Source organism: Aulonocara stuartgranti (assembly GCF_965226115.1).
Source record: "Aulonocara stuartgranti genome assembly, chromosome: 15".
Lineage (NCBI taxonomy): Eukaryota > Metazoa > Chordata > Actinopteri > Cichliformes > Cichlidae > Aulonocara > Aulonocara stuartgranti.
Window position 1 is genome coordinate 12,882,512 of NC_138951.1, and position 26,144 is coordinate 12,908,655.

Consider the following 26,144-nt stretch of genomic DNA (forward strand, 5'->3'; position numbering starts at 1 on the left):
CATATATATTTATAATATGTTAACATGTCTCTGTCTTTGTTATTAAAAAAACATTTCGCAGTTTAAAATTTGATTTGTCATCTTGTTCCATATTTCATTAAATACATGGGATTTTAATAATTAACAAATCCCTTAGCGGTTTCATTAAATTTTACACAACATCTCCTCTTTTTTTGGATGTAAGCAGCAGTGAACTGAGCTGTTTTGGCCACTGCAGGTGTCTAATTTGATCCATATCACTTTGGCACTCTTTCTACTTCTGTTGGACATTTGCGGTGACAGACAGTGAAAAAGTACTTCACTACCTTTGTCACCAGCTCACTCTGCCATATGCTGCATCTCAAACGAAGTAATTAGTGCCCCAACCCCCCGGTTAGTTTGGAAGTGCATCTTGTGAAATGATTTTTGCTTCTGCTGTGATAACTAATTTTCCTAGCAGATAAGCAATAGGAATTAAGTTTTACTGCCTATTTTAAAATACTTAGACATTTTTCATGCTTAATATCAAACAGTTAACACAAAAATGTTCCACACTGGTCAAAACTACTCTGTAAATTAAACATCTATCCATCTACTATTTATTCTACCTACAAATTATGTCCAAACGAGCTACAGCTAAAAGATATTGCTGTAGCCATGATTGCATTAAATGTGGATTTTTACTATAAAGGCACTACAAAAAAAAGTGGAGGCTGCACATGCATCTTCAACCTAGCCACAAATCAGATTTACAGTCAGCACATTTTCAGAATAGGCAACAAAGTGAAAAAACAAAATGTGAAATATGGTCACATTTCCTCTTCTGTTCCTAAGTTATGGCATTTAATAATGTCCATGAAAGTGTGACATCACGGTGAAGTCTACCGTTGGTATTTTGGGCTTAAAATGTCATTTTATATTCTATCACGTCAGACATTGGTGTAGTAACTTGTGCTTTGAAGCTTAAATATTCATATTTGTGCAAACTGTGGAGAAACTACCTCGAGACTTTCCTGAGATACTGTGTTCATAAAAATGGGATTGACAGACAGACTGATGATCCATCAACATAATGCTTTCAGGAGAGAATTTCATTTTATGTTATGGAACGTTTAGGAAACATACACAAAACATTTTTTAATATAATGCGTTGCCTCCATCCAGAACCCCCTGAAGAATTACCAACATAATGGTACCTCCCTATTGCAAACTTTAGATCATAAGATGGATTTCTCCACTGCCCAAGGACACCTCATGAAATGTTACAGTGGGTAGAAACTCAGTACAGTGCCCATTCAGGTGGTCAATTAGAGCTGCTGAATAATTTAAAAAGTTTCCCTCATAAAAGTGTGTTGTTTGCAGAGCAGTCAGCCACACATGAAGAACGTGTGCTGAAGTCCACATTGAGCCCAACCATATGGCATTTCTGCCATATACAGTGGTGACAAACAATGTTTACAGCTACACAAACACGTACCTCGGATAACTCACGGACCGAAAATAAAGCTGCATCTTATATTTCTACTGCATATGTGACATACAGGGTGATAAATATTCAAAGAGAGCATCAAAAGGAAGGAAAGGCATACACACAAACAGCAGCCTGGATATGAGCCCGTAGGGAGATACAATATCATAAAACGAAAGCGTGGAAACAATAGTTAACCAGCTGCCATGCACACACTTGCAAATACACATGCACACACAGAGGAAATCTGTAGGGATCGTAGCCAACAATGTGATCTTCCCAACAGGACTACTGAACCTGACAAGTCAGAATAGAGTGAAGGACTGCAGTACGCACAAACACACACATGTACACAAGGACACCTCCAATTCAACATACCCCACCCCCCCCCACCCCCACCCCACCCCTCCCCCCGAATGCTATCTCAATAAATGAATGAGCTGCAACAAAAGCAGCAATCTGTCTGCTATTATTTTTTTCCCCCTTTCCTTAGATTAATCTCTCGCTCTTTCTATACCTTCTGTTTTCACTTTGTCTTTCCTCTGGAGTCAGTGGTGATGAATTCAAACTACAGTAGAAAGTGAGGCTACATTTGTCAGCAGAGCTTCGAAACTTAATAATGAGGTAAATTTAGACTTCCAGAACTTGACTTCTCTTTGAATTGCAGGTTAAAAAAAACCCCCAAAAACAGTATGTGCTTCCCCCGAGGCGCTGGCAGGTTCTGCCTTTGTGAAAGTGAGTATCTGCCAGGCTCCCCAATGCATAACTCCATGCACAACTCTACAGGCCTGACATGACTAAAGAAAAACGTCTGTGTGGATATAGATGGCTTTGTGCAGAAAACTTTTTTTCTTTTGAAGATGAATAGAAACTTCTGAGACTCTGAGCAATATTACTAATAACCCACTGCACTGTTTCCTTTACCAGACAGGGGTGATCAATATATCCAGTGCTACTTAAATGGTCTGTCATTTCCTTTCAACCCTTGTAGCACGTGTTGCAAGTGCTGAATAATTGAACTGAGCAAGGCCTATCATGTTCTGGCTCGCTTTTTTTTAGCACTTCAAAGGTGGCATTCATTATTGATTGAAGTCCTGCAAACAATTTACTTTCATCTGCTTCATGATTCAGCTCCCTTCCCTTTCAATTTGCATTAATTCTTCTTCTCTTTCTCAATTTAAGGTGTGACTATGGCAAAATGTCTGGCTCAGGTGTATTTGTGAAGAGGTGAGCTCAGCTTTGAAATGTAAAATATTTTTTCCAAGGCAGACAGAGGGTTCGCAAAGATGCTCTAATCCACTGCAGCGGCAGGTAGTGCAGCTGGAGGATAGTGTGAAATGGAAATGTTACAGCTGACAGGAGTGTGTGATTTGGCCCCCGTGATCTGCCAGAAAGTCTCTGCCAAGCACTCTGCTGCCACTAATACAAATATGAGCAGATTCACTGAATGCATCACTGAATTGCTCAAAGATGATCTATTGATTCATGGGGATGCAATCAATACACCCTGTCTCCTTTTCACACACGCAGATGAGCTTAATAGAATTTTTAACCGCAAATGATAGAAAAAGCTATTATGTCTTGCTTTATTGCCCATCAGCATGCCATGGCAATCTGAGTGTGGTCCTGCGGTTTAGCTCCTTTTACTGCTGTGATGCATATACATAAAGCACTCTTACAGCTTTGTAACAGACACATTCCATTGCAGGACAAAACAAAGAATTATATGTAAATGTGTTTGTTTTGACTGATTGTTTTATTTCAAACTATGCCAAAGGATAGAGAGGCGAAGTGGAAGAAAGAGAGAACATAAGGTTTGTAAAGACGCGTGTGGGGGTGCGGAGCATAGACAAAATCTGCCTATTATTGACACAATTTTCATTTTGCACTGAAACAAAAGCAAAAATGAAACCAGGTTTATCTGTTTAGCTGAAGACTCCTCAGTCACACAGGCTGATCAGCAACCCCTCGGTACAGTTGGCCACTAGGGAAATTGTATATTAGCCAACTGGTTTAAGAGTGGTTGCTGGAGATAACTGGCTATCACTGAGTGAAACTGGTCACAAGGAAAGTGTTGCACAAAATTCCTCCATCTGATTTTTTTGGTAGCTGGCAGATTGATACAATTGTGTGAAAAACAGCAGCTAGTCTACATTTAATTGCTAGCTAACTACCAAGGAGCAAACTCAACAATGTGTGATGCAAACTGCAAATGGAGAATGTTTGTCTTCAAAATAAAAGTTGTCCCTTAATGCTGAAGTAGACGCCTTTCAAAATGCACAAGTTTTACTTTGAAGGTGAATTGCTTCTGTTTCCATTTTTCAGCTTTAGCATTCCATTTCACAGCAGCTGCCAGTAACTTCTTGCAACCACTCTCAATTGATCAGTGAATACTATTTTACATACCCTGAGGTACCCTTGAGCAAGTACCGTCCCTACACACTGCTCCCCGGGCGCTGCACTGGTGGCTGCCCACTGCTTCACTGGGTGAATGGGTTAAATGCAGAAGAGTAATTTCCCTATGGGGACTAACACATACACATTATTATATATGTTGCTGGACAGGAAGGATCAATTGAAAGCACCTAAAAAATTACTTTTTTTGTCTTGCTTTTGGCTTTGTTTCCTCCTTGTTTGTCCTCCCCTATGTCCGTATACATAGTCCCTTTTCCTTTGTTTAGGTGTCTGTTATGTTCCTGAGCTTGGTCGCTTAGGTTATTCCTCGTGCATCTGGACCTTTTAGAATTCTGTTTATTGCTGATATTGAGTTCTCGCTTGCTTACTGTTAAGTCTGCCTCAGGCATCCTGCCTGTGGCTTCTATCTCAGTCTTACAATCTACGCGCTGAGACACCACCGACCTCAGGTTTAGAACACTGAATATGCTATCATATAACCTGTCACTGTTCAGTGCTCAATAACTCCCACACAGTATACCCCATGATGGGCCGAATATGAAAGCAAATCTCTCAGCCACATGAGAAAACAAATAAAACACGGTCTATATGTCACTACAGCAAAGAGGCCACTACACATCACTGCCCTTTCTTTGTGTTTTTGTAATGTGATCACATTTGTGGTGGTAGGGTGTATCACACTGGCCCTAAAGTGTGTTGGTACAAACAGTGATGAAGTAGATTAAATACCCTGGTAATTAAGTAGCCTGTGGACATGTGGAACAGGTGCAAGAACCACAAAAGCTGTGACTCACACTGAATTATTTACCTGTTTAAATGTGTGTCAGGTTATGCTTTTGTACTCAGTTTTTACATTTAAGAACTGCCTACTTATGGCAAAGTATACATTTTGCTTGGACTCAACCATCTCCAAATGTGCTTGAGCTGTTATGAAAAAGTTAGTCGATGAAAAAGTTTCATTAAAATAGAACAGTGTTTTTTTCCCACCCAAGAGAAACTCTGGCTCACATCAATTCTGCTTTTAAATTGAATTTAATGTATGTTTTTTAAAATGGATCTAGCAGTTGCTTTGTGTACAACTGTAAAAATTGCCTTCATTGCTTAAGGATCAATGATGCAGAATTAATATCCATCTGAAGTTATGAAAAAGCTTTCCATAGTTGGAAAAAACATCTGAAAAAATTATAACTCTATATGCAGTGTTAAGAATGAGAATCTTGCTGTGTCAGAGCAATGGCGTGCTTGCACCTATATGAATTTGTTATATTTCTTTTTTGTAAACAAGACTCTCTATATACACAGCCAATACATTATATATTCAATATATAATATGCAGTCAATATACAGTCGTGCCTTGTTAATTGCTTAGATTCCTAACAAGTTGCCTGTAGTAACTACTTGCCAGGTGGTAGTAAAACCGTAAAAATTGCAATGCAAACCAGAACCAGGAAATGTTCACTTTCAGTGTAAAAAGCCATACCCTACCACTGCAATTGAGAGATTTCCTTTACTTTGAAGGCAAACTGTCACAGTTTATGTTTTTTTGTCACGCTTTTCTTTTTTCACTGTGGCTTGATGAGTAGCTGGGGAGTATTCGTAGGCAAGCCGAACCTTTGCCCACCAACAATGGGCAACCACAACAATCTGCTAGCAACCAAAGCAATCATGCGGTTTCTGCCAGCTGGTTAAGGAGTGCACATTTTTCCCCTATGATGGGTGATTGCTAGCTGGTTGAGAACCAGTATCTAGGCCTGTGTGACTAACAAAGATTAAAGTTAGATAGCAACAATTGGAATTGCATTCCGGCACCTTTAGTTAATGAGTAATTACATCTGATAGGCAGGTTATTGCATAATGTTGCTGAATGCGTGAATTTTTCATGCACTGCAACCTGGCATTCTTCCAGTGATGACATGGAGATAGTTGCTCATTAATACAAACATAATGGCATCCCACAGCCTGCTTACACCTTCAACGCATCCCTTTCTTCCCTGTGATGCATTTATGGTGCTGACCTAAAGTTATGTATGCTATACTTCAGCATTTAGCTATGAGGAGTGAGCATAAATTGAGTAGTGTTTTTTTTAATTGCAAGATAATTTTAAATGAAACATTTTAAACAGTTCAACAAGCATCAGGAAACACACAAAATGTTTCTGTGTAGTTTATTACAAAATGTATCCATGAGCTAAATGTACAGTTGCTGAATTTCCTTAGGAGAGGGAAAAATGTTAATGTGTGACACTGATAGATGAAGCAGTATGTGACATTTTATAAACTGGAAGTTTAAATCTTACATTTAAAGTTGTCATGAATTTTGAATAAGTTATTAGACCTTTAAATAACGTGTTGCTAAATTATATTTTTGTGAAGCATTTTGCAAAAACAAATTTAAGTATGCTCATTTTGTGTTTTTCAAAGGTTGCATGAAAATATCAGTTTAGTATAGGCTACACTGATAGGTTTGCAGTGTTTAACTTAGTTGGCTAAATCAAAAAGTAGCAAAAGTAGCATCACAGGTCAGCTAATCTCTAAAGAGAGAAAATCTACTAGAGTTCACAAGCAAATTATCATCAAACTTATTTCTAAGTAATTTTTCCCCACTCTGCACTGCCACGCTTACAGCTTACAGCTCTTACAGCTCTTACAGCTCCCCAACCCAATAAATCATACTTTAATCCTGCTGACTAGGGCCTTATTCACCTGACTCCACATTCACAATAGTCACACATCCAGAATGGTGAAGTTATATCACATGGTCAGTAGTCATGTGTCTGCAAAACTATGCTACTTTGGTGCAGTGTTGCTTTTAGCAAAATGCTAATGTAGACATTGTTCTACTCACACTGGTGTTACTGCCCAGCCTAATACTGTTTTTCCTGTAAATTCTTAATCTGTTAGATTTTACATCTTTGCTAGGGAGCATATAATTACAGACCATTTTGAATAGGTGGCTTTGCGTAAGTAGCTAGCTTGATTAGCACGTTATGTATATCAGTTTTTCACTCTGAATTGGTAAGGCTAATTTTTGACAGAAAAATGACCAGAAAGATTAAAAAATATCAGCTGCTTCCCTATGGGGTCTTTTCGTACAACTAGCGTTAAAGGTGACTGAGAAGCCAAGGTGACTGCATTCTTAAGCTGTAGTGACTTGCTAATTGTAGGACAGTCACACTAAAGCAGGATTAGGCAAATAAAGTTCCCAAGGGGCCGCATACAGAAACAAACTGGGACTGTTGTGGATTTAATACTGAGGTGAACTGATATCAGCTTTTTGGTGCGGCCCTCCACAAACGTTTCAGATTCTCATGTTGCCATTTGGGAAAATTAACCGTCCACCCCTGCCCAAACCCTCCTAAACTCACTGACCCCTAATTGTCATGCATGCCTGTAAAAATGTATTTGTCTTTGTTTCAACTTCAGTCTTCCACACAATGGCATAAAGAAATCTTGCTGACAGTTCAAATCTGCCTTGATGTAGACTTGATCTAGCATGTGTCTGCACACCTGTCACCAGCATTTAGCTCTTTATTACACACATTTACATGCAGCTAAATTTGCACACTGCAGACATGATTAGGTTACATAGACTAACTATTGAGCTGGTGCTACACACATGTATTGATGCTTATGGGCACACACAGAAGGAAGTTAACATTACTGTGCTTTATTAACTCGGAGGGTGGTGCAATGTTTTCTCTAGTCTGAACCATATTAGACACATCAATCAGTCCATTGTGAGAAGTTGGGCAGCTGGTATAATTTGACTGGATTTGTTATGGACACAGTAGGTGGACTGGCTTCCTGGTACAACCAGTCCATCACTTTTTCAAGCAGGACACAAAAAGTGCACAGCGCCATCCAAATGAACCAAAATAAAGGAAAAATTAACAAGAAATTGAAGAAGTGAGGAGAAGAGGGCTATTACTTAACTAGCCAATTTACACAAACAGCCTTGCACAAATGATTTCTACACCTTGTCTATGTGGGAAGCGTAATAGAAACAACACATTAGGAGAGCAGTAGTACATTCTGCTCCATTTCTGTTCATACAGGATGTATTCGGGTGACATGCATTTTGGCAGCTCTCAAAAGGCATCACACAGGTATGAGCATCAAGAGGTCGAATACATATCTGAAATGTAAGAAATACTAATGTGCAAGGAGTACAAGAGCAGTTACATGGCCTAGTTGGACGGCTGGATTGATGAAATAGGAATGTGTTCTTTCAGACATGCGAGAAATGGTGACAGAAAAATAAGGCTCTTCTCTGTAGACAAAGCATTATAAGTTATTAGTGTCATGCTGCACCCATGATTCAGGTCAGATGAACCTCACAGTAATATTTTTAGTTGGTTCTCACATGATTACACCTCGTGAGGTTGGGATGTGTCAGTAAAAACATATTAGCTATGACACAATTAAAAAAAAATGAAACATTTGTCTGACTTGTCTTTAAACCTACGGATATTGTAAAAGCAATGATACTCAACTTTCAGTTGTATCATCAGCTACAGGACCGGATGGGTTTTTTCTAAAATGATCTGACTGTTTGGAGTGTGTGAAATGATAAATATGCCTGTTACCAAGACTTTAATACTGTTTCATTACCTCTGCCCACTTTCTGGCGTGATGCTTACTCAGCCCTGGCTGCTGTTTGCAGTCTGTTGCAGACAGGTGAGTCAATTTAGAGCAAACCCCTAGGGGAATTTAAGCGTTTCCTTCATTAGGTTAGCTACATGCATCATGTGTCAGTCTGGGGTGGTCACAGGTTGCAACAGAAAGGCAGGAAGGCAAACATAGACAATTTACTCTGAAGCGCTGTCTGGGGGGCTTGAATTAGTAAACAGCACCATACCTGTTGGAGAAGACCTTGCTGTAATTGTACACTTGGATCTCTAGCATTTCATTTCCATCCAGCTTGCTGGCAATGGGCCATCGAAATGTCTGAAAAAGAGAAAAAAAACATGGTCAGGTTGCAGCTAACATGCAGCATTGATTATTCGGATTATATGCAAATGCAATCAATTATATGCACGGAAAAAAGTGACAAGTTCTGTTATGTTCAGAGTAACACCATTAAATTGCTTGTTTTCTCCAAGCAGTAACCTCACAGATGGAGCCTTTGCATAAATGGCAAAAACAGTTCATCTAATTGCCACTTGAGGTTGCAAAAAAGTTCCTGCAGACTCAGATTTTAAAACTGGAGAGCATTAAAGATAAATGCATGTTAACAGCATGGCATAGGGTTTTGACCTCAAGAGATAATATGTGACATGCAGTCTAAAGTGCTTTGCGTTGCCTGTAAAACTAAACAAGTGCTATGTTAATGTCAGGCTATTCCACTTCATCATGGTGGCCACATTCTATCTTTTATATGCAGCCTATGATTTTGCACATTAGTTCAACTATACTATAACTATAACTTCCAATTTATCTGATTTGTGTACTTATTATTATTATTATTTTTATATTGAAATGGCAATTATCAACACTTTTCCAAAATAAATTTTTCTCAACTGATTAATTTATCCACCATCTAACTGTTTACTAGATAAAATTCCTTTAAGTTCAAGGTAAAATACACAGTACTATCTATCTTCTCACTTAAGTATAGGCAAAAATAAAAAAGTCAACCAAAGTCCCGGACTATATTCAAGGCCCTATGTCAGCATGCGTCTGTTACTTTGCAGTATCCTTGATTTTCTTTTTCTAAAAATCACCAGCAGCTACAGAGACACTGTTCAGGAGGGATTTTTTTATTGATGTTTTATTCATCACGCTGAACATCTCCAGGTTATATTGCACCAACCAAGCTTACTGATAACTTTTGCATCAGTGAAAACAAGAAAAAGCAGGAGCTAAGCAAAAATCCAATGAAAATGTATTTATTATCCTCCTGTTTGTGAGTCTGAGGATAGCTTTGAGGGATAACTGTTAATTAGCATTTTAAAAGGAATTAGCTCTGAATAACAGTTTTACTATATTTCCAAAGACTGAAGTTCATTTGAAATCATTTTTCTTTACTCGATGACAAATAATCGAAACGATATCTCTCTTGAAGGTCCTGTTGAGTGAAAATTATATTGCTGTCTATATGGAGACTTAAATTGAATCATCTAAACAGATGAGTTGTTATCATTTTATATGAATCAGAAAAGAGAGTCTGATACATCTAGACAATATTTACTATCTAATGAGATTAAATTTTTCTTCTACACTCATCTAGGTGGCTGATTCTTTAAAATGTAGTTGTATTATTTTATAAATGAAAGCTTTAAAAACAACATATATTGTTGCGTTGTCTGTAAACGCAGGCAACGCGTGCGTTTACAGGGTAAAACATATTACTGCCAACAGATATCCAAAGCTTGTTTAAAGTGAGTTGGACTGCTATGATATGACTTGAGAGCATCAATCTTAATAAAATGCAGAGTCAAGACTGGCTGCAGACATCGGTAAAAGAATTTTGTCACAGGAATTTATTCAGTCCTGTAAAAAATCAAGTGCACCTTATGATTCAGTAGCTTGTAGAACCACTTTTAGCATTTGACTGTGGACAACTTTGGTAAACAGAGGAATTTATCGCCAAGTCAGCAACTGCAAGACGGCTGAGTAAGCAAAACAAGTGCAAAATCTTCATGAAAATTGACCACTGAAACAATGTCCTTTGGACAAATGAGAGTTTAGTCACATCTGTCCAAAACACATTTTTCCTGAAGTCTTCTGGTTTGTTTAGATGAAACTAAGCCGCGCTGCTGTTCTTTTAAAAAATAGGCCATCTCCTGGCAACCTGTGCAAATTTCCAAACTTCTTCAATCTTTTTCTAATTATACTGTCATGAACTTTCACCTTTAACATTCTAATTGAGCCCTGTAGTGTCTGAGATATAGCTCTTGGGTTTTGCAGTGTCTCTGAGCTTTGCATGGACATTGGTGTAGATTTGTTGGAACATCCATACCTGGGAAGATTATAGCATTGTCTTAACACACACCTAAATGCTTCATTCCAACAAAATGCTAAAGCTTCTGCTTTTATACAGGCGAGCCCACCTGCTGGTTATCATTTATATAACAAAATCACAGTTTATTTTGAAAACATTCCACTGGTTTTTTATATGAAAATAAGCTTGAACAATCTTTCTTTCTCAAACCTCTAATCACAGCTGACTTCAGCAAAGTAATATATCCAAACTCTCTTCAGGTTTGTTGCTACCAGCTTTACATCGGAAGAGTGAATTACTTGGATTCATTAATCCCCACACTAAAGGGACTCGAGAATTATAAAACACTTAGCAGTTAGCCTTTTAAGGAAAGTATGACAGATGTGGTAAAAGCAATTAATTGGCTTTTACTGCTTCCATTAATAAAGTATGACATCCAATTGTGATGCATTACTCACTCCACCTGTGTTGATTAACTATGACAGGGCGAGACCAGAAGATAAAAGAAACAAATGTAAGTTATAAATTTAGCCCCATCATACATACAGGTGTTGATTCACATTCAGTAAATCACCTCTAAGCCTCTTGCTGTACAATATGACGGGAAAGAGTCTTCACAAGGGCACAGGGATAAATGTTGCACAGGTGATTTAAAAGTAATTCGCCCCTTGCTGATATGGGCCTCTGACTTAGGAGAACACTGCAGGCTGTCAGACAAGAGATCCATCAAGACCGTCCCATTAGCGAATCCCGTGGTTTCCACCTGCTACTGTTAGACCTTCAAGGATCTGTGGCCAGGCCTGTAAGTGTGCATTAACATCAGTCCATGCATACTCAACCTTCAGGATCTGCAGCCTGTGTTCCCAGGTTTCAGTCAGAAGAAGCTAGTACTGCCCCTTCTTTCCCACCACCCTCAAAGCCTGAAAACATCCTGAAGTGACAGTCGTTGTCTGAGGTAGTGGCTAATACAGCCGCGCCACATCTCATTTAATACCGAATCTCCTCCGGCATGTTTGAACAGCCGAGAGTGCGAAAAGGAGGCCCCAGCATGGTGTTAATGGTGCACAAATGACAGCGCACACAGCTAATGCCCTATACACACACACCACTGCATAACACACACACTTCAAGTCAAATGATACACACCACTGTGTGATTAGGAATTGTTTATACAACACCAGGGAGATTGGGCAGCCATATTAATTTCCCAAGAGTCAGAGAAGCACAAATTTTAATCAGTGAATGTAAACTCAATACAAACATGCGTGTTATATGTCTAAGTGCTTGTAAACATTTCCTGTTTTCCTACTATTTTTTTGACACGCACCACCTTTAAACATCTGTTTATAGCATTGTCATGTCTGTTATGTTGCTTTGGTATACTATTCAGAACAACTTATTGCTAAAATAACACAGACAGGAATCCACAACAAGAAAGCTTAAGCTGCTTATGCTGCCTGAGGCTTTTGTAGCCACCGTGACAGACAAAATGCTTACAGTGGTTTAAATACCTGCACAGGACAGATAAACAAAATGAGAGGTGGGAAAGTGGAAAAGCTTGGTGGGCTTCAGTTGTAAACAAGTGTCTGCAAACAGAGCAATTTCTGGTTATGCTATGCAAAATTAAACTCAAAGTTAAGCCTTAAAGGAGCACCAGTTTTTCAATTTTCAATCTATGCTTTTTATTTAATGAAAAAACGTTGATATTATATACAAGACAAAGAAGATTCCCTTTTTGTGCTTCACCCTGCTAGGTAGATTGCATGCACTGCAATTTTCTTTACTTAGCTCTATTTATTTAAAATGTAAAAGAGGCATGAATAAATAATGTGATTATGTGACAATTGTGATTTAGCCAAATGTTTAATTTTACTTTTTCAGGCTCAGGGCAATAAAATATTAAAATTAAACATACTTAAAAGAAAACAACCTACTGAAGATTTGCAGGTATTAGACTCCCTGCTCATGTTCACCCCCAACAAAAGCTGCCGGTAAATTTGTTGTTACAAGGTTTCATGTTACTTATGGCAAATTTTGGTACCACTATCCCAGCGTCACAACAGAATTCAAGACTCATCAGACCAGGCAATGTTTTACTAATCTTCTATTGCCCAATATCTGTAGCCTTCCTGTCAGAACAAAGCAGTCTGGCCATTCTTCTCCGACCTCTGGCATCAACAAGGCATTTTCACCCAGAGAACTACCCCTCACTACATATTTTCTCTTTTTAAGACCTTTTTCTCTGAACTCTGGGGAGCTCAGACCAGCCCATTTGGCACCAACAACATGTCATAGTCAAAGTCACTTAAATCACCTTTGTCTGCTTGCCTAAATGCCCTGAGTTGCTGCTTTGTGATCAGCTAATAGATCAGCTGTACTCAATGAAGTGCATGGTGAGTGTACAAGACCACTCTGAAAAAGTGAAGACTTTCTGACCGAGAAAGAAGAGGCAACAAAGTTACAATAAAGTGAACATCCTGGCAAAGATCCCACAGATGTTAACACATCTGGCCGTGGAAAAAACTGACACACAGTGGTGACAAAATCAAAACTTTAGTCAACAGAATAATGCACACTTTGTTTAGCAAAGCTTTCTTCTCTAAAAAACATTCCGTTTCCTTAGCTACAGTAGATGTTTCATGTTTTTAAAAAAGTTCTTGTTAATTATTAATGGTAAATGGTAACTGGCTTTTCATGAACCAGTAAAAAAGCTTCAGGGATCAGTTGATATGATCACAGTTGATTTTTACTCTTTGCTGAATCTTCAGCATAGGTACGTAACCGCAAATCCCCGTGAAACCCTACAACATAAACCTACTCTGTAACCTGATGTGCACCGGTGTAACACTAGTTATTCTGTGAGTTTCCTGCTATTTTTTCAATGCAGTTCTTGAATGAATCAGTGAGTATAACAGTCATAGCTTCGACATAAAGAATTAGCCTCAGTATAACAGATGTCAAATTCCTGAAGGGGAATTGCGAAGCATGTCAGAATGGATGCGAAGAGATGAGGGACAAATATATTTGCCTCTGGTCTCTCATCAAAGAGACGACCAGAAGAAAAAAAAGTGCCAGGATTTTATTTGTTTTGCCTGGCACTGCATGTAAATCACCAGGACATCAGCACAAGGTAATTAATGCTACACAGAAGAAGGCTGGCCTGCAGCGCCAGACACTTATATAGGTTACGTCATAGGCTCTACAACGATTCATCGCAACTCTGTCACACTGTCATGGCTTTAAGGAAATTTGAATAGAGTGTAGCCATCATTCATTTTATTCTTAACACTTATTTTCCTTCTCCGATGGGCTAAAAAGAGCCTTTTCACAGAATTTCCAGAAGACATTTGGACTTCTCAAAGTGGAAAAATAACACTCACATCTCTGTGAGCTACAATAATGTATTGGTATGCACAAAACACCACAACCCTTGGTTTGCCTTACTTTCAGGGAATGCAGCCATGATAGATACTATTATTTAACCCTTGTGTGGTGTTCATATTTTTGTTACTCAGCCAGTGTTCATGGGTCTGGTGGACCCGCTAGAGTTTTGGCTTTCCAAATTAACACTATCAAACAATTTTATGTTAAATTACTGAACAGATGTTTACTTCATCCCAATTACAAGCCATATGAACAGCAAACATGGTTAATTTTTTCTCTTTACCTTTGTTAGATCACATTTATGAATTAAAGTGCTTCTCGATTCTTTTTTTATATATAAAATGTTATAAAAAAATAAATCAGTTATAATCAAGTGGAGTGAGTGGAAAGACACAACACATTTACACGTGAAGCAATATGTTTCACAACTAAATGGGATCAGCTGCTCATCAATGGTGACATTAGGCCCAGGGTTGTAAAACAGGGGAGGTGGTGCACCCACTTATCCCACACTGTCCTGATGGCAGCTAGCTTGTCTCTCTGCCGTCGAGCTGGTCTGTCGTCTCGGTTATCAAAATGGATAATCCTGGAAATTTTGTGGAAGTTTTCCAGAGACATTGATGCACGGAAAGGTTCTTGCCGGTTTCTGCACCCCACAGGGATTCTTTGGATTCCCCTTTGGACCTGAAAACTCCTGCAAGGATAAGAACCCCAAAGTAGGCCTTTGGGGTTCTTAGATGAATTTGGTCAATCTCCTTCCACCTTCTAGATTACTGCAATCCAGAAAAAATTTCTGGATGGAATCTGGGATGAAAAGCTCAAATGAAGACTTGATGTCCTGCACATGAGTAACTGTCAGCCGTGTTGGCCCTGGCTTATCACAGTAACAGCTCTGCAGGGTGGCTCATTTCTTGGGCAAGAACACCATTCGATTTCACCAGTTATTGACATCCATATTTCTTCACTTGCTGTCTGGTGGGCTTGTTCTGGTCCTGGAGCTGGCTGCAGATGGGGTACTCGTCTTCGTTTTGTTACTAAATGGTGCTCAACTTCATCCTCTTCTTCAAAGTCACTGTCAGACTCTGAATTTTCAGAAATGTGAAATATTCTGAAACCTCTTTGTCAATATCATCATCCGAAGCCCCTCTCTCTTCCAAAATCAACTGGATGGCCCTCGCAGCAGATAATCTTTTGCCATCTTGATCAGTTGTGATAAAGAACCACACTGGCAAAGTCTTATTTATAGTATTATGCCCCTAATTTGCAGGTGGGACAGGGTATGAGAAAATAAAATTTGGATCCCTCAAGAAAGAGGGTAAAATGTGTGGGAATGTAAGAGCAGACGGTGTTGATAGTTGAATTTTCAACAATGCTGCAACTTTGTGCAGGAGGGGAAGAAAACACTATCAGCAGCACCAGAAAGGAGGAAGACAGAGTGTGGGAACACATGACCTACACTTTCAACACTTTTATTAGACCTGGGTCCAGTGGACCCGAACACCTTGTATGTAATGTAAATGCGTGGGGGGAGGTACAGTATGAGGTCATTGAAAATTAGTTCGGATTTATGTTCTTCACAGAAAATAAGCCAAAGCCAATGAATTTCAGGTTGAAAAAATAATTAATTGTTTCATTTTTCTTTTGAAAAAAACTGAAAACAGGTCTCACAGACCCGAACACCATACAAGGGTTAAACCTGTGCTAATATGTATTCTGTATTAATGTTTTGATGTCAATTAAGCCCCTGTACAGTCAGCCAGAATTAGCCAAAAAGTTATATTAGTAAAAAAGAACACTAACAATGTGTAGTCAGACAGTGTTATGGATTGTAAAGTTTTCCAGTTATACAAACTCGACCTTCAAGTGTCAGTAGTCACTGTGCTTCAAACACTGACTGATGTAACTGCTGCAATGCGCCTACTCTACCATTCAGGCTGGCTTGCTTTATCAAAATGCATCACTGATTATGTGAATCTAGGAATATGTGAGAGTAACTGGAGAAGCAACCGCTGCAATGATGCTTTTAAAAAGGCAAACGAACACTAATCTTATTTTAGATCTGCTCCATTCTTTTCTGAGCTTGCCTGAATACTACACTACTACTATTCCCAGACTCCCACGCCCAACCCCCTGCATTGTACAACGCCTAATTGCCAGAGTGAGGCCGCTCATTAAAAGTGACAGAACTGATGTCACTAACCACAAGCCTTGAGACCACAGCGCCCTATCAGAGCGGCTAAATGCGAAGCTGAGGAAAAGCCATTACTGCTGTGAACCCACGCTCTAGCATCATGGTGAACAAATGGATGACCTCAGTTTTCCCTCCACTCACCATCCTTTTATATCTCATGACTGTTGCCACAGACACAGAAAATGAAAACACCTCCATTATTAATTACGAACAAAATATTTTTTTAAAGACGTGCACTGCACTGACAGTAGGAAAATTCTTCTTACAGCTTGTAAAGTCAGGTCAAACTCGCAGGCTTCTTACAACCTTATGATGTTGTAGTCGTCAAAACTTTGATTCTTCAGGCTTTATCCTTAAAGGGTAAAGGAGATAAAGGGAGACTGCAAAAAGATTGCAGCTCCATTACCAGCAGGCTACATATGCACCAGCTGCATCCACATGCTATAGCATTGAAGTTTTTCTGATGTGCCAGTGTGAGTCCACCTCTGCATGAGTTCATCCCTCAATGCTAGAACTTCACTTCACCAACATACAGAAACTTAACAATAAATTTCACTGCTCAGCTTTTTCTATTATCATCTTTCTTTCTTTACTGTCCAGCGTGATTTTAATTCATTTTTATCAAATAAATGTGTTATCATTGTGGAACACATGGTTATCTTCACAACCATGCTGAGTAAAACTAAACCACCAACTGATGATTCTGATTAGTACACGACCCGGTCTAGCTCCTGAGCTACAGTCACCACAGTTGACTATAAATTAGAAAATTGGGCAGGTCATCTACTAAATGGAACATTTGTGGTTTGATCCCTGATACTGAACCACAAATTGTGCATGTTAAATAGGAAGAATTTAGTCAGAAAAAGCATAGAAAAGCGCTTGTATGAATGGTCCAATGGGTAAATGAGGCATATTGTATAAAAAGCTTTGACTGCTCCAGAGGAACAGAAAATCATTATATACAAATCAGTACATTTACCATTTAAATGTTAGCATATACTTAAAAATTAGTTTCTTATTATTAGGATTTTTTTTTCAACAAGTAATGCAGCAGATTACTCTTTAATGGCAGTGATGAGAACAAAAAGACTTTCATTTGCTGTTTTTAATTATTTGCTGTAGGCATCTATTTGCAATCACTGTCTGGTTCGGTTTATTCACCAAATTAGAGCTCAAAGCTGCCTTAGAGGTTGCTTAGTTATGCTTAGGCTCAGAAACATTTTACTTTTCTGTAGAACATCTTTCTGCGGACTTCACCTGGAGCCATAACACTCCCTTCCCAGTTAAGAAGGTACATCAGCATCACTACTTTCTCAGGAGGCTGAGGCGTGTTGGACTTGGGGGCTTAGTTCTGAACCTATTTTTGCACCACCACACATCTATACAAGCAGATGCAAGAGGCTTGACATGAGGCTGCAGTGCAGAACCACCAGACTCAGGAACAGCCTCTGCTGTCAGATTGTTGAACTCTGGTGGTGCTCTGTAGTCTGCTGCTGCCAGATAAAGGTCAAAAACATGAGAAACATCTTGCATTTGCACTATCCACTGTACCTTAAATTTTCTTATTACCTCTGACAAAGAGCTTCTGTATTTGGTAGCATTTGTGTGGGTGCGTGGCATTCTGTCTGTAAACACAATAGCTCGAGAAGTTTTGAATGAACTCTGATAAAACTTTGTAGGAGTGTAGAGGTCATGGGGTCATGTTAGCAATCCATTAAAATCTGGCTTGCACCCACCACAGGTCTTTAAGGTCAACTTAATGATTGACCTTAATATATAGGTCAAAAACTGAAAAAAGCCTAATTACGTAGACACTGTCTACGTAATTAGTAATTATGTTGTTAACATGTAAAAAGCACTTTATAAAGATTTAAAATATCATATTAGACTTGACCTCTGACCTCTCCTAAAGGTGAGTAGATTGATCTGATGGTCAAAGTGATAATAATGCTAGACAGAGCTATTTAAAAATGTTTTTACTGTGTTGTTTGTATTGACAAGATATTGGTATTTATTGAGTGATATACAGGAATTCTTAACATCACATGACTTTTAACCTCTGGTCTCGTCCTCAAGGTAAAATAAATTTACACAAGTGCTTAAAATTAAGCTGCCTTTGTTCGTTATAGCAACATGATTTTTACTGCACTACAAACTTCTTAAAGTAAAAAGAACAAAGAAATGATATATTTTTATAATTGAGAGTATATAAAATGAATGAAGGTGTACAAAATACGTAACTGCCCCATTAAAATTAAATGTTGCCCAGAGAGTGAGCTGCTTTGGCAGAGGTTTGAGCTTCTGGAGTGCTTCTTGTTTATTCTTCATATTTTCTTATTTATTCTAAATGACAGTGTGAATGAGCTCAAGCTGTCTGTTCCTAGTTTGTGTACATGTTGCTCTTTCATGTTCTCATTCTTGTTGCCTTTTAATTGCACCCAATTACAATTTTGCTTCGATTCGTGCAAATATATGTGTTGGAATGACAATAAAAATCATACTTCCAGCTGAAGTACACTGGTAGTCATTACTAATTGCACTGACTCCCACTACAAAAGGGCAGTTTGTGTCCACGCACATGAACATAATACACATTGTCTTATTTTTTGTTGCTTTGCCATGATACTGAGCTGGTAATGTGTGTGTTTGTGTGCGTATGTGTGTGTACAGATGAAACAGCATCTCTGATAAGCCGGTTCTGCTTAGAAACTCGATCTTGTTGAAATCACTGACAGCACTCTGCTTACATGCCCTCCTCATCACCACAAACCTGGGCTCAATTTACTTTTTCCAATTCAACTGTCCATCCCAGTTTTCACTTCCTCTTCAGCTCGTATGTCACTTTCTCTGCATGCTTCAGTGTTTCTACATTGATCTCAGTCTAATTTATAGCATGTGTCAAATACAATGCCATGGCTGAAGACATGGTGACATTAATTCAGTCAGAACAGTTCATTCAACCAGGATTTGTGCATATTTATCAGTGATTGTGGTAGGCTGAAAACATGCTGCAGGAATTCCTGTTAATGCTGTTTTCTGTCTTAAATATTACTGAGCTGACTGTCTTCATTAGTAACACTGAATTGAAAACTGTTACTGAAAATATTACTAGCCCTGCGAGAGACAAGTGGATTGCTCAGTCATGAATTCAAGCCTTCCTTTTCTCTTGAAATTGAATAGCTTTGAAGCCACCTAAGAGAATGTTATCTAGTTAATTCACTAAAGTCTTATTTTGTTGTCAAGCTGGACTCTGATAAAACTGCTCTCCGTTCTCTAGTTTCTGCTGCTGGAAACCAGATGGTGCAGAAATAATTGACCACACACTTGTCAAGTAAAGGGCTTCACAACTCTTTAAAAATAGATGCTCTTGTGCTAAGAGATAGCACTCACGCCTCAAGTAAAAACTTTCTTTTCGCTGAAGTGCAGTTTTTTTGTTCTCCTTCTTTGCAACAACAGAAATCCTTCTCTGTGTTCATTCAGTGCACATTTATCCGATATTTATCTAGATATGTTATATAAAAAATGACAGGTCAGCATCTCAAATCTGAGAAAGAAATCATCTTCTTTGATAATTAACATAAATGTGTTGTGTTATTGCTACAGCGAAGCCATCATAACATACCATAGTATAGTAAATATAAACTGAATCACATGTTTCTGCTTTATGCATTTGCTTAACAAGGAAAAGATCCCTGATTGAGTTCTGGGTACATGAACCCCAGCGGAGATGTAAAAACTCTGCTAAATCAAATATGCAGAGCTACCCCCTATATGTCTGACTTGTGGAGGGTAGCTCTGCAAATCAAACTCCTTCTGCATAGGCTCCCTTGTGGATATAAGAGCAGCTTCTCTTCTAGGTATTCTCTAAGTAAGATACTGGGAGAAAGTTATCACTCAGACATATAGTGAGTGCAATATAAATCAGTTTTTTACAAGGTTAACATTTTAGAAAGTACATGGCGGATGACCGCCATGAGTCTGGTCTGCTGGAGGTTTCTTCCTGTCTATTTTTTCCATCCCACTGTTGCCAAGTACTTGCTCATAGCGGATAAAGTGATTGTTGGGGTTTTCTCTGTATTACTGTAGGGTCTTGACCTTACAACATAAAGTTCCTTGAGGTAGGGCTGCTCACTTAATCGAATTTTAATCACGATTACGATCTGGGCTTTCAACGATCATTAAAAATGACTGAGCCGATTATTAGCCCCTCCCTCGTGCTTTACTCTCGCGCTGCTCCGTGTGGCAAATCGAGCGCACCTCTCTGCATTTCGAACACGCATCACAACAATTAAGAGGACCCGAGGGAAGCTCGGAAATCTCGGAAAGCTAAGCAGAAGTTATTTGGAGAGGAGAGTGACTCCCGTTGGTTGAAAAGAGAGGTAAAAAAAAACTTCAGTGGTGTGGAAACATTATGGATTCGCGGAGTCAGACGTGGATCAAGTAGACATAGTGTGTAAACTTTGCTACGGTGTCATAGCTGCACCACAGAGCAACACTGCAAAGTTCACTAAACATAGATGTTTACATTTTTCATTTATTTTTTTATATTGCAAACATTTGCACACTATTTTATATTATTTTTTAAAGTCATTATTCAATACATTGTTATTGTTAACCCTTTAAATCCCTGTAGAACCGGAACCGCGTAAGCTAGCGCAATAATTTGTTTTGCATATGAAACCGGAGGAGTTGTACTTACATCTTATGCCATCAGCTTGTCCTCGGTCACGGTTTCCTTCCACATATAGCTTTGCAAAAATCTCCAAAATAAAACTATGAAGACACTCAAAATAAATTTCCTGTGGTGGGAAACTATTTTTTGCAACTTTTTTGTATTTAAAGTTTTGAGGGATAAGCCTCTTAAATTTCCCCAAGTAGAAATATATGTAACAAAAAACCAAAAACGATTTTAAATTTTTTTGTAGTTTATTGCACTTTTTTGCAATTAATGTAGTTACTATGGACTTAATGCATACATATTATTAAAATATGGGCTATAACAGTTGTATTGATGTATAGCAACTTGAAATGCTCCCACAAATGGCACTACAGCATGTAAAAAATATATATATATAAGCTCTGGCGGACTTGGTTCTATGGTAGGTCTTAAAGGGTTAAATAAATATCGTCAAATAATCGAGATCTCAATTTCAGTGAAAATAATCGTGATTATCATTTTTGCCATAATCGAGCAGCCCTAGCTTGAGGCAACTTTTCTTGGTATTTGCTGCTATATGAATAAAATTGAACTGAATTTAATTGAATTTCTCAAGGCAAACCTTGCAAACAACCCATATTTGTTCATTAACTTCATTATTCAACATGCTAACTGAGACTAGAGTCGCGCTTGGGTTTCTTGCCAATTCTCTGACCATTGCTGGGTCTGAACTTGTTGTTAATTTGCTGAAACAACCACTCCTGGGAACATAGTGGCATTGTGTTGACACACAGCTGATGAACTCACATTTGTTGATTATCTGTTAATCAAGTGCATTTGATCAGCAGCATCTGAAAGCTACTAACCCTCCTAAATTCTGTGAAAACAGTAAAAGTATCCAAACTGTCCTATAAAAACTCTCTTTTTTAAACAGCTGTTACTATACAGTTGTTATTAAAGAAAATTATGTTTCTGTGTTGACCTACACTTCTTTAAACCGGTAGTTTTATAATTCATTCATAGAAAACCAGTATGAATAAATAATGTAATGCATAAATCACACTCAAAACAAAATCTTGGGATTATCTTCTACACAATAATTTGCACCTATGCATTTTATTTCCTTTATTTTCATTGCTCAAATTTCCACTTTACCTTCCCTCCAGCTCTATACCAGCAAAGAAAATATTCTGCTAAGGTCATCATTTATTCAGTATACCGAGAGTTGGGAAAGCTCCTCCCTGGAGCAACGCTGAATCTTAAAACCCGGTGAAGTTTATTATCTATTTTTAGCATCAGCAGTATTCCAGCTTGTGTCTGCTCCTCTGGAAACTGCTTCTACTCAATACTGGTGGTCAAGTGTTCAAGTGAAGCAGCACTGAAATGTGATCTCCAGAGGTGGATCACAGTGAATCCTTCAACTTATGTTTTAAGAGTCTTTTATGCTCAGGTGACTTACAGTATATGAACGTAGTATAGCGTATATTAGTTTAAAAACCTCACCCTGACAGTGATACGTTCCACTCTCATATAACAAATAGGCCTTACTTGAATACTGGCTTCCCAAACATGATTATCTATGAGCAGTAGGAAGTAGCTTGGACGTAAACTCACTGAGGTCTCCTCCTGCTCACTTTGATGAACCACAATATGCCAGCAAATTCATAGGACTGGGCCCTGTTTCAGGAAGCCGGTTTGGAAAACTCAGAGTGAAAAACGACACTCACGGTTGAGTAACCCCGAACTGTCCAACTCGGAATATTCCGTTTCAGAAAGGCTGATAACAATTAGTTCAGTCAACGCGGAGTTGCTTTAACCCCAAGTGAAGCGCGCGGACGAGGATACATAAAGCCCTGATAAGCGGAGCACAGATTAAGCGAGTCACCATGGAGACGGAGGGAAAGAAGGCGCGGTCAATGTATTTCACAGCGCTTGAGGCCGAAATTCTGATGGCAGCATATGCCGATAACATGCAAATTTTGCGGAAAAAAGTAACACAGCCACAGCTGCAAAAGAAAGAGAGCATGCATGGCAAAACATAGCCGACAGAGTCAATGCGTGAGTGTTAATTTAAACATTGATCGAGGGATTTCCACCCATTTAACACGTTATTTTATCATATGTTATTTTATTTGTTATTTTATACATTTTATTTTGTGATGTGATGTGAGCGCAGGTGCAACCCAACAGGCCCCAAACGTTCCTGGCAGCAAGTAAAAATGAAATATAAAAATATAGTCCAAACAGGTAAGGTGTAATTGTATTATGAGCCATAGTGCTTGGTCTGTTTGTCCCATGTAAATCAATTGCAGTTAGAGGCTACATTAATTTTCTTTCTGTAAGCACTTATTGAAATTATCTGAGCACATTACAAGTACATATTTGCTTACTCTGTATGCTCAAATGTGGCCCGTTATAGCCAACAGAAAAAAAGCGGAGGCCCGAAAAACAGGTGGGGGTCCTCCACCACCACCACTCACAGAGGCTGAGCAGTTGGCCCTCAGCCAAAACAGTGGGCGCCCTGTGGCCGAAGGCATCTCTGCGGGGACATCCTCTGAGGCAATAACCCCGCAAGACACAAGTGCCTACATAGGGGGTAAATTCAAAATAATACATGATGTGCATACATCCTTTCTTCACAGTCACCTTTGCAGTGCGACACATTCATTTGATAAACTCTTTACCATAATGAATTATTTTGTAGTGAAGTTATTGTCCTACTGATTTTGCCTTCCCTCAGCCTTGGTTGTCTTTGAGAGCATAATGACAATGAAGTGTAAGGTGATTGGTATGTTTGTTAATTGCCATTTGGTCCCTTGTAAGTTATAAGTGACCTGTATAAACCTCATATTCTATCAGTTGATGGTGATGGTGTACTGCATCTGGTGCAGCCTCCTGTTGAGCCAGACCAACATGCAGTTGTGAGTAATACTCCACAGATTATATGAGTTTACAGTAGAACAGCAATGTTGTCTATTTCTTTACTACAGGAAAATAATGAAGAAACATTGACAGCTGTTACAGAGGAGGAAGCAACAGAGACACTTTATGAGGTTTACATCTTTTAATACTTTGTGTACAGGAAACACAGGTGACCAATAAAGCCAGTTGAACAAAAAATCTGTTTATTCTTCTTTCAACATGTTGAGGTGATGGGTCAAAAGAAATGATTGTGACATATGGTGTCTCTGACTGCGCTTCCATCTTGTATGTCCGTGGGAGGGTCAGGATGTTCATGGTTTGGATCACTGCTGATGTTTGGTTCAGAAGGACAGTGTTCTCCTCTAATTGTGGCAATGTTGTGAAGAATCACACATGCCACAATAATGTCACATGCCCTTTCTGGGGTGACCCTGAGTCTTTGCAGGCACTGGAACCGGGCCTTAAGCATTCCGATAGTCATTTCAATTCTGGCTCTTGTCCTGCAATTAGCCAGATTATATCGCTGCTGTGGGCCCGGTTCAGGGTCAGGGTAAGGGGTAAGCAAATAGGGTAAACATGGATACCCCCTATCACCAAGCAAGTAGCCAGTGAACTCTCCTAAGACAGAAGGGTACACTTCAGTTCAAATGTCCCTGAAGCAATTGGTCTTTATATATTTTAAAGTATTCTCAACTCACCATGTCCAAATTTTGTGCTCAGTGTACATTCACGGAATATTTGTGAGTCATGGACAGAGCCTGGCCACTTGGTTTCCACATTTGTGATAATGTTGGCAGCATCACATATGATCTTCACAGTGCAGAGAACACAAATTAGCATCCATTACTATAATGAAATAATTTGTTAGTTTGACATGCTACAGGGAACTATGTACCTGTACATTAATGCTGTGGAAAGACTTCCTGTTCACATAGTCTCCTTCATTTACTGAAGGAGCAATGATTGGAATGTGAGTGCCATCTGTACAGCCAATCACGCCTGGGAACCCTGAAAATAAATGTGCAATTTAAGTAGTAGTCCAAGTATCACCACATCATAAATTAAGTTTCGTTCATCCTGATACCTGCAATTTTGTGGAATCCCTCTTTGATAAATCTTGTGGGTCTGTGACCGGGGAACACCACAGACGAGTACAGGAGACGTTTCAGTGCAACTGTAACATTCCTGACTGCCCGACAGACGGTAGCCTTGGAAACGTGCTCAGCGTCACCAATATTATACAGAAAGCTCCCGTTTGCAAGAAACCGAAGTGCAATACAAATAATATGCAATGAACTGAGAGCATGTCCGCGATGTGTCACATGCGTAATATATGGCCTGAGGACGTTATCCAAATAAATTATAGATTGTGCTGAGAAACGGTAACGTTCGCACAGAAAATCATCAGGAAATGATAAAATGTCCAAACGCACTCTGATCACTCTCTCCCGGCGGAGAGCTCTGCGGAGAATTTGGGCTTCACGATCTACTGGCTCTTCAAGGAAGTGGCACGCCATGTCCGACACTTCCTACTGTCAGGTTTCCGACAAAGGGGCGGAGACAGTCAGGGTTAGTTGTAGTAAACCTGCTAGGGGGCAGGTTAGCTTCACGGAGTGTGTCGTCATAGTGACTCACTGAGGCTTCATCTGAACTCGCTTTGTGAAACCGAAAACCCAGAGTTTTCGTTAACTCAGGGTATACTTACTCAGTTTTTCCACTAAACCGGCTTCCTGAAACAGGGCCCTGGTCAGGCTGACCAGAATTTTAGCTGAGACTGAATACAGCTGCCATTTCAGCAAACGATGAATCATATTTGTCATGGTCCTGCGACCATGACTCAGTGACTTTATGTTTATGTTCTTTATTGTTATTACTTTCATTATTATTCATGGCTGTTTTGGGATGGTTTGTGTTTGGGATTTTAGACACTGGGTTCTGGGTTTGTGCTCCCTCTGTTGGTCCCTGGTGTTAGTGTTCCCCTGTCTCGTCAGGTTAATCAGGTCCAGCTGTTTCCCCCACCTGTGTGTGATTTCCCAGTGTCTCTTTGTGTACTTATAGTGTGTGATTTCCTCTGCTCCTCGTCGCGTCGTCTGTGTTCATACCTGGTGTAATCCCCTGCGTGCTCCCTTCATGCTCAGGTTTGCTATTTCTTTGTGTAGTTTCTCCCAGTTAGTTCATCCTT

The 26,144-nt window shown here is 39.2% G+C and overlaps 2 protein-coding genes across 16 annotated transcripts in view; both read right to left on the reverse strand.

Annotated features, from left to right (window-relative positions):
* Positions 1-26,144, reverse strand: part of otofa (otoferlin a) — a 96,206-nt gene that overhangs the window by 59,820 nt on the left and 10,242 nt on the right. For 14 of the 15 annotated variants that reach the window (XM_082506268.1, XM_082506261.1, XM_082506272.1 and 11 more), the window contains exon 3: positions 8,721-8,809. In XM_082506268.1, coding sequence (XP_082362394.1) covers positions 8,721-8,809 — 89 coding nt within the window. Of the gene's footprint in view, positions 1-8,720; positions 8,810-21,082; positions 21,249-26,144 lie in introns of those variants that run through there. The other variant, XM_082506262.1, reaches the window with a different exon arrangement.
* LOC309689715 (putative nuclease HARBI1) lies at positions 24,086-25,782 on the reverse strand (the record flags this gene model as incomplete). The annotated part of the gene is made up of 4 exons (XM_082506336.1): positions 24,086-24,580; positions 24,661-24,772; positions 24,858-24,970; positions 25,668-25,782. The coding sequence occupies 4 exons, from the start codon at positions 25,780-25,782 to the stop codon at positions 24,198-24,200; spliced, it is 723 nt and encodes a 240-aa protein (XP_082362462.1). The 3' UTR covers positions 24,086-24,197.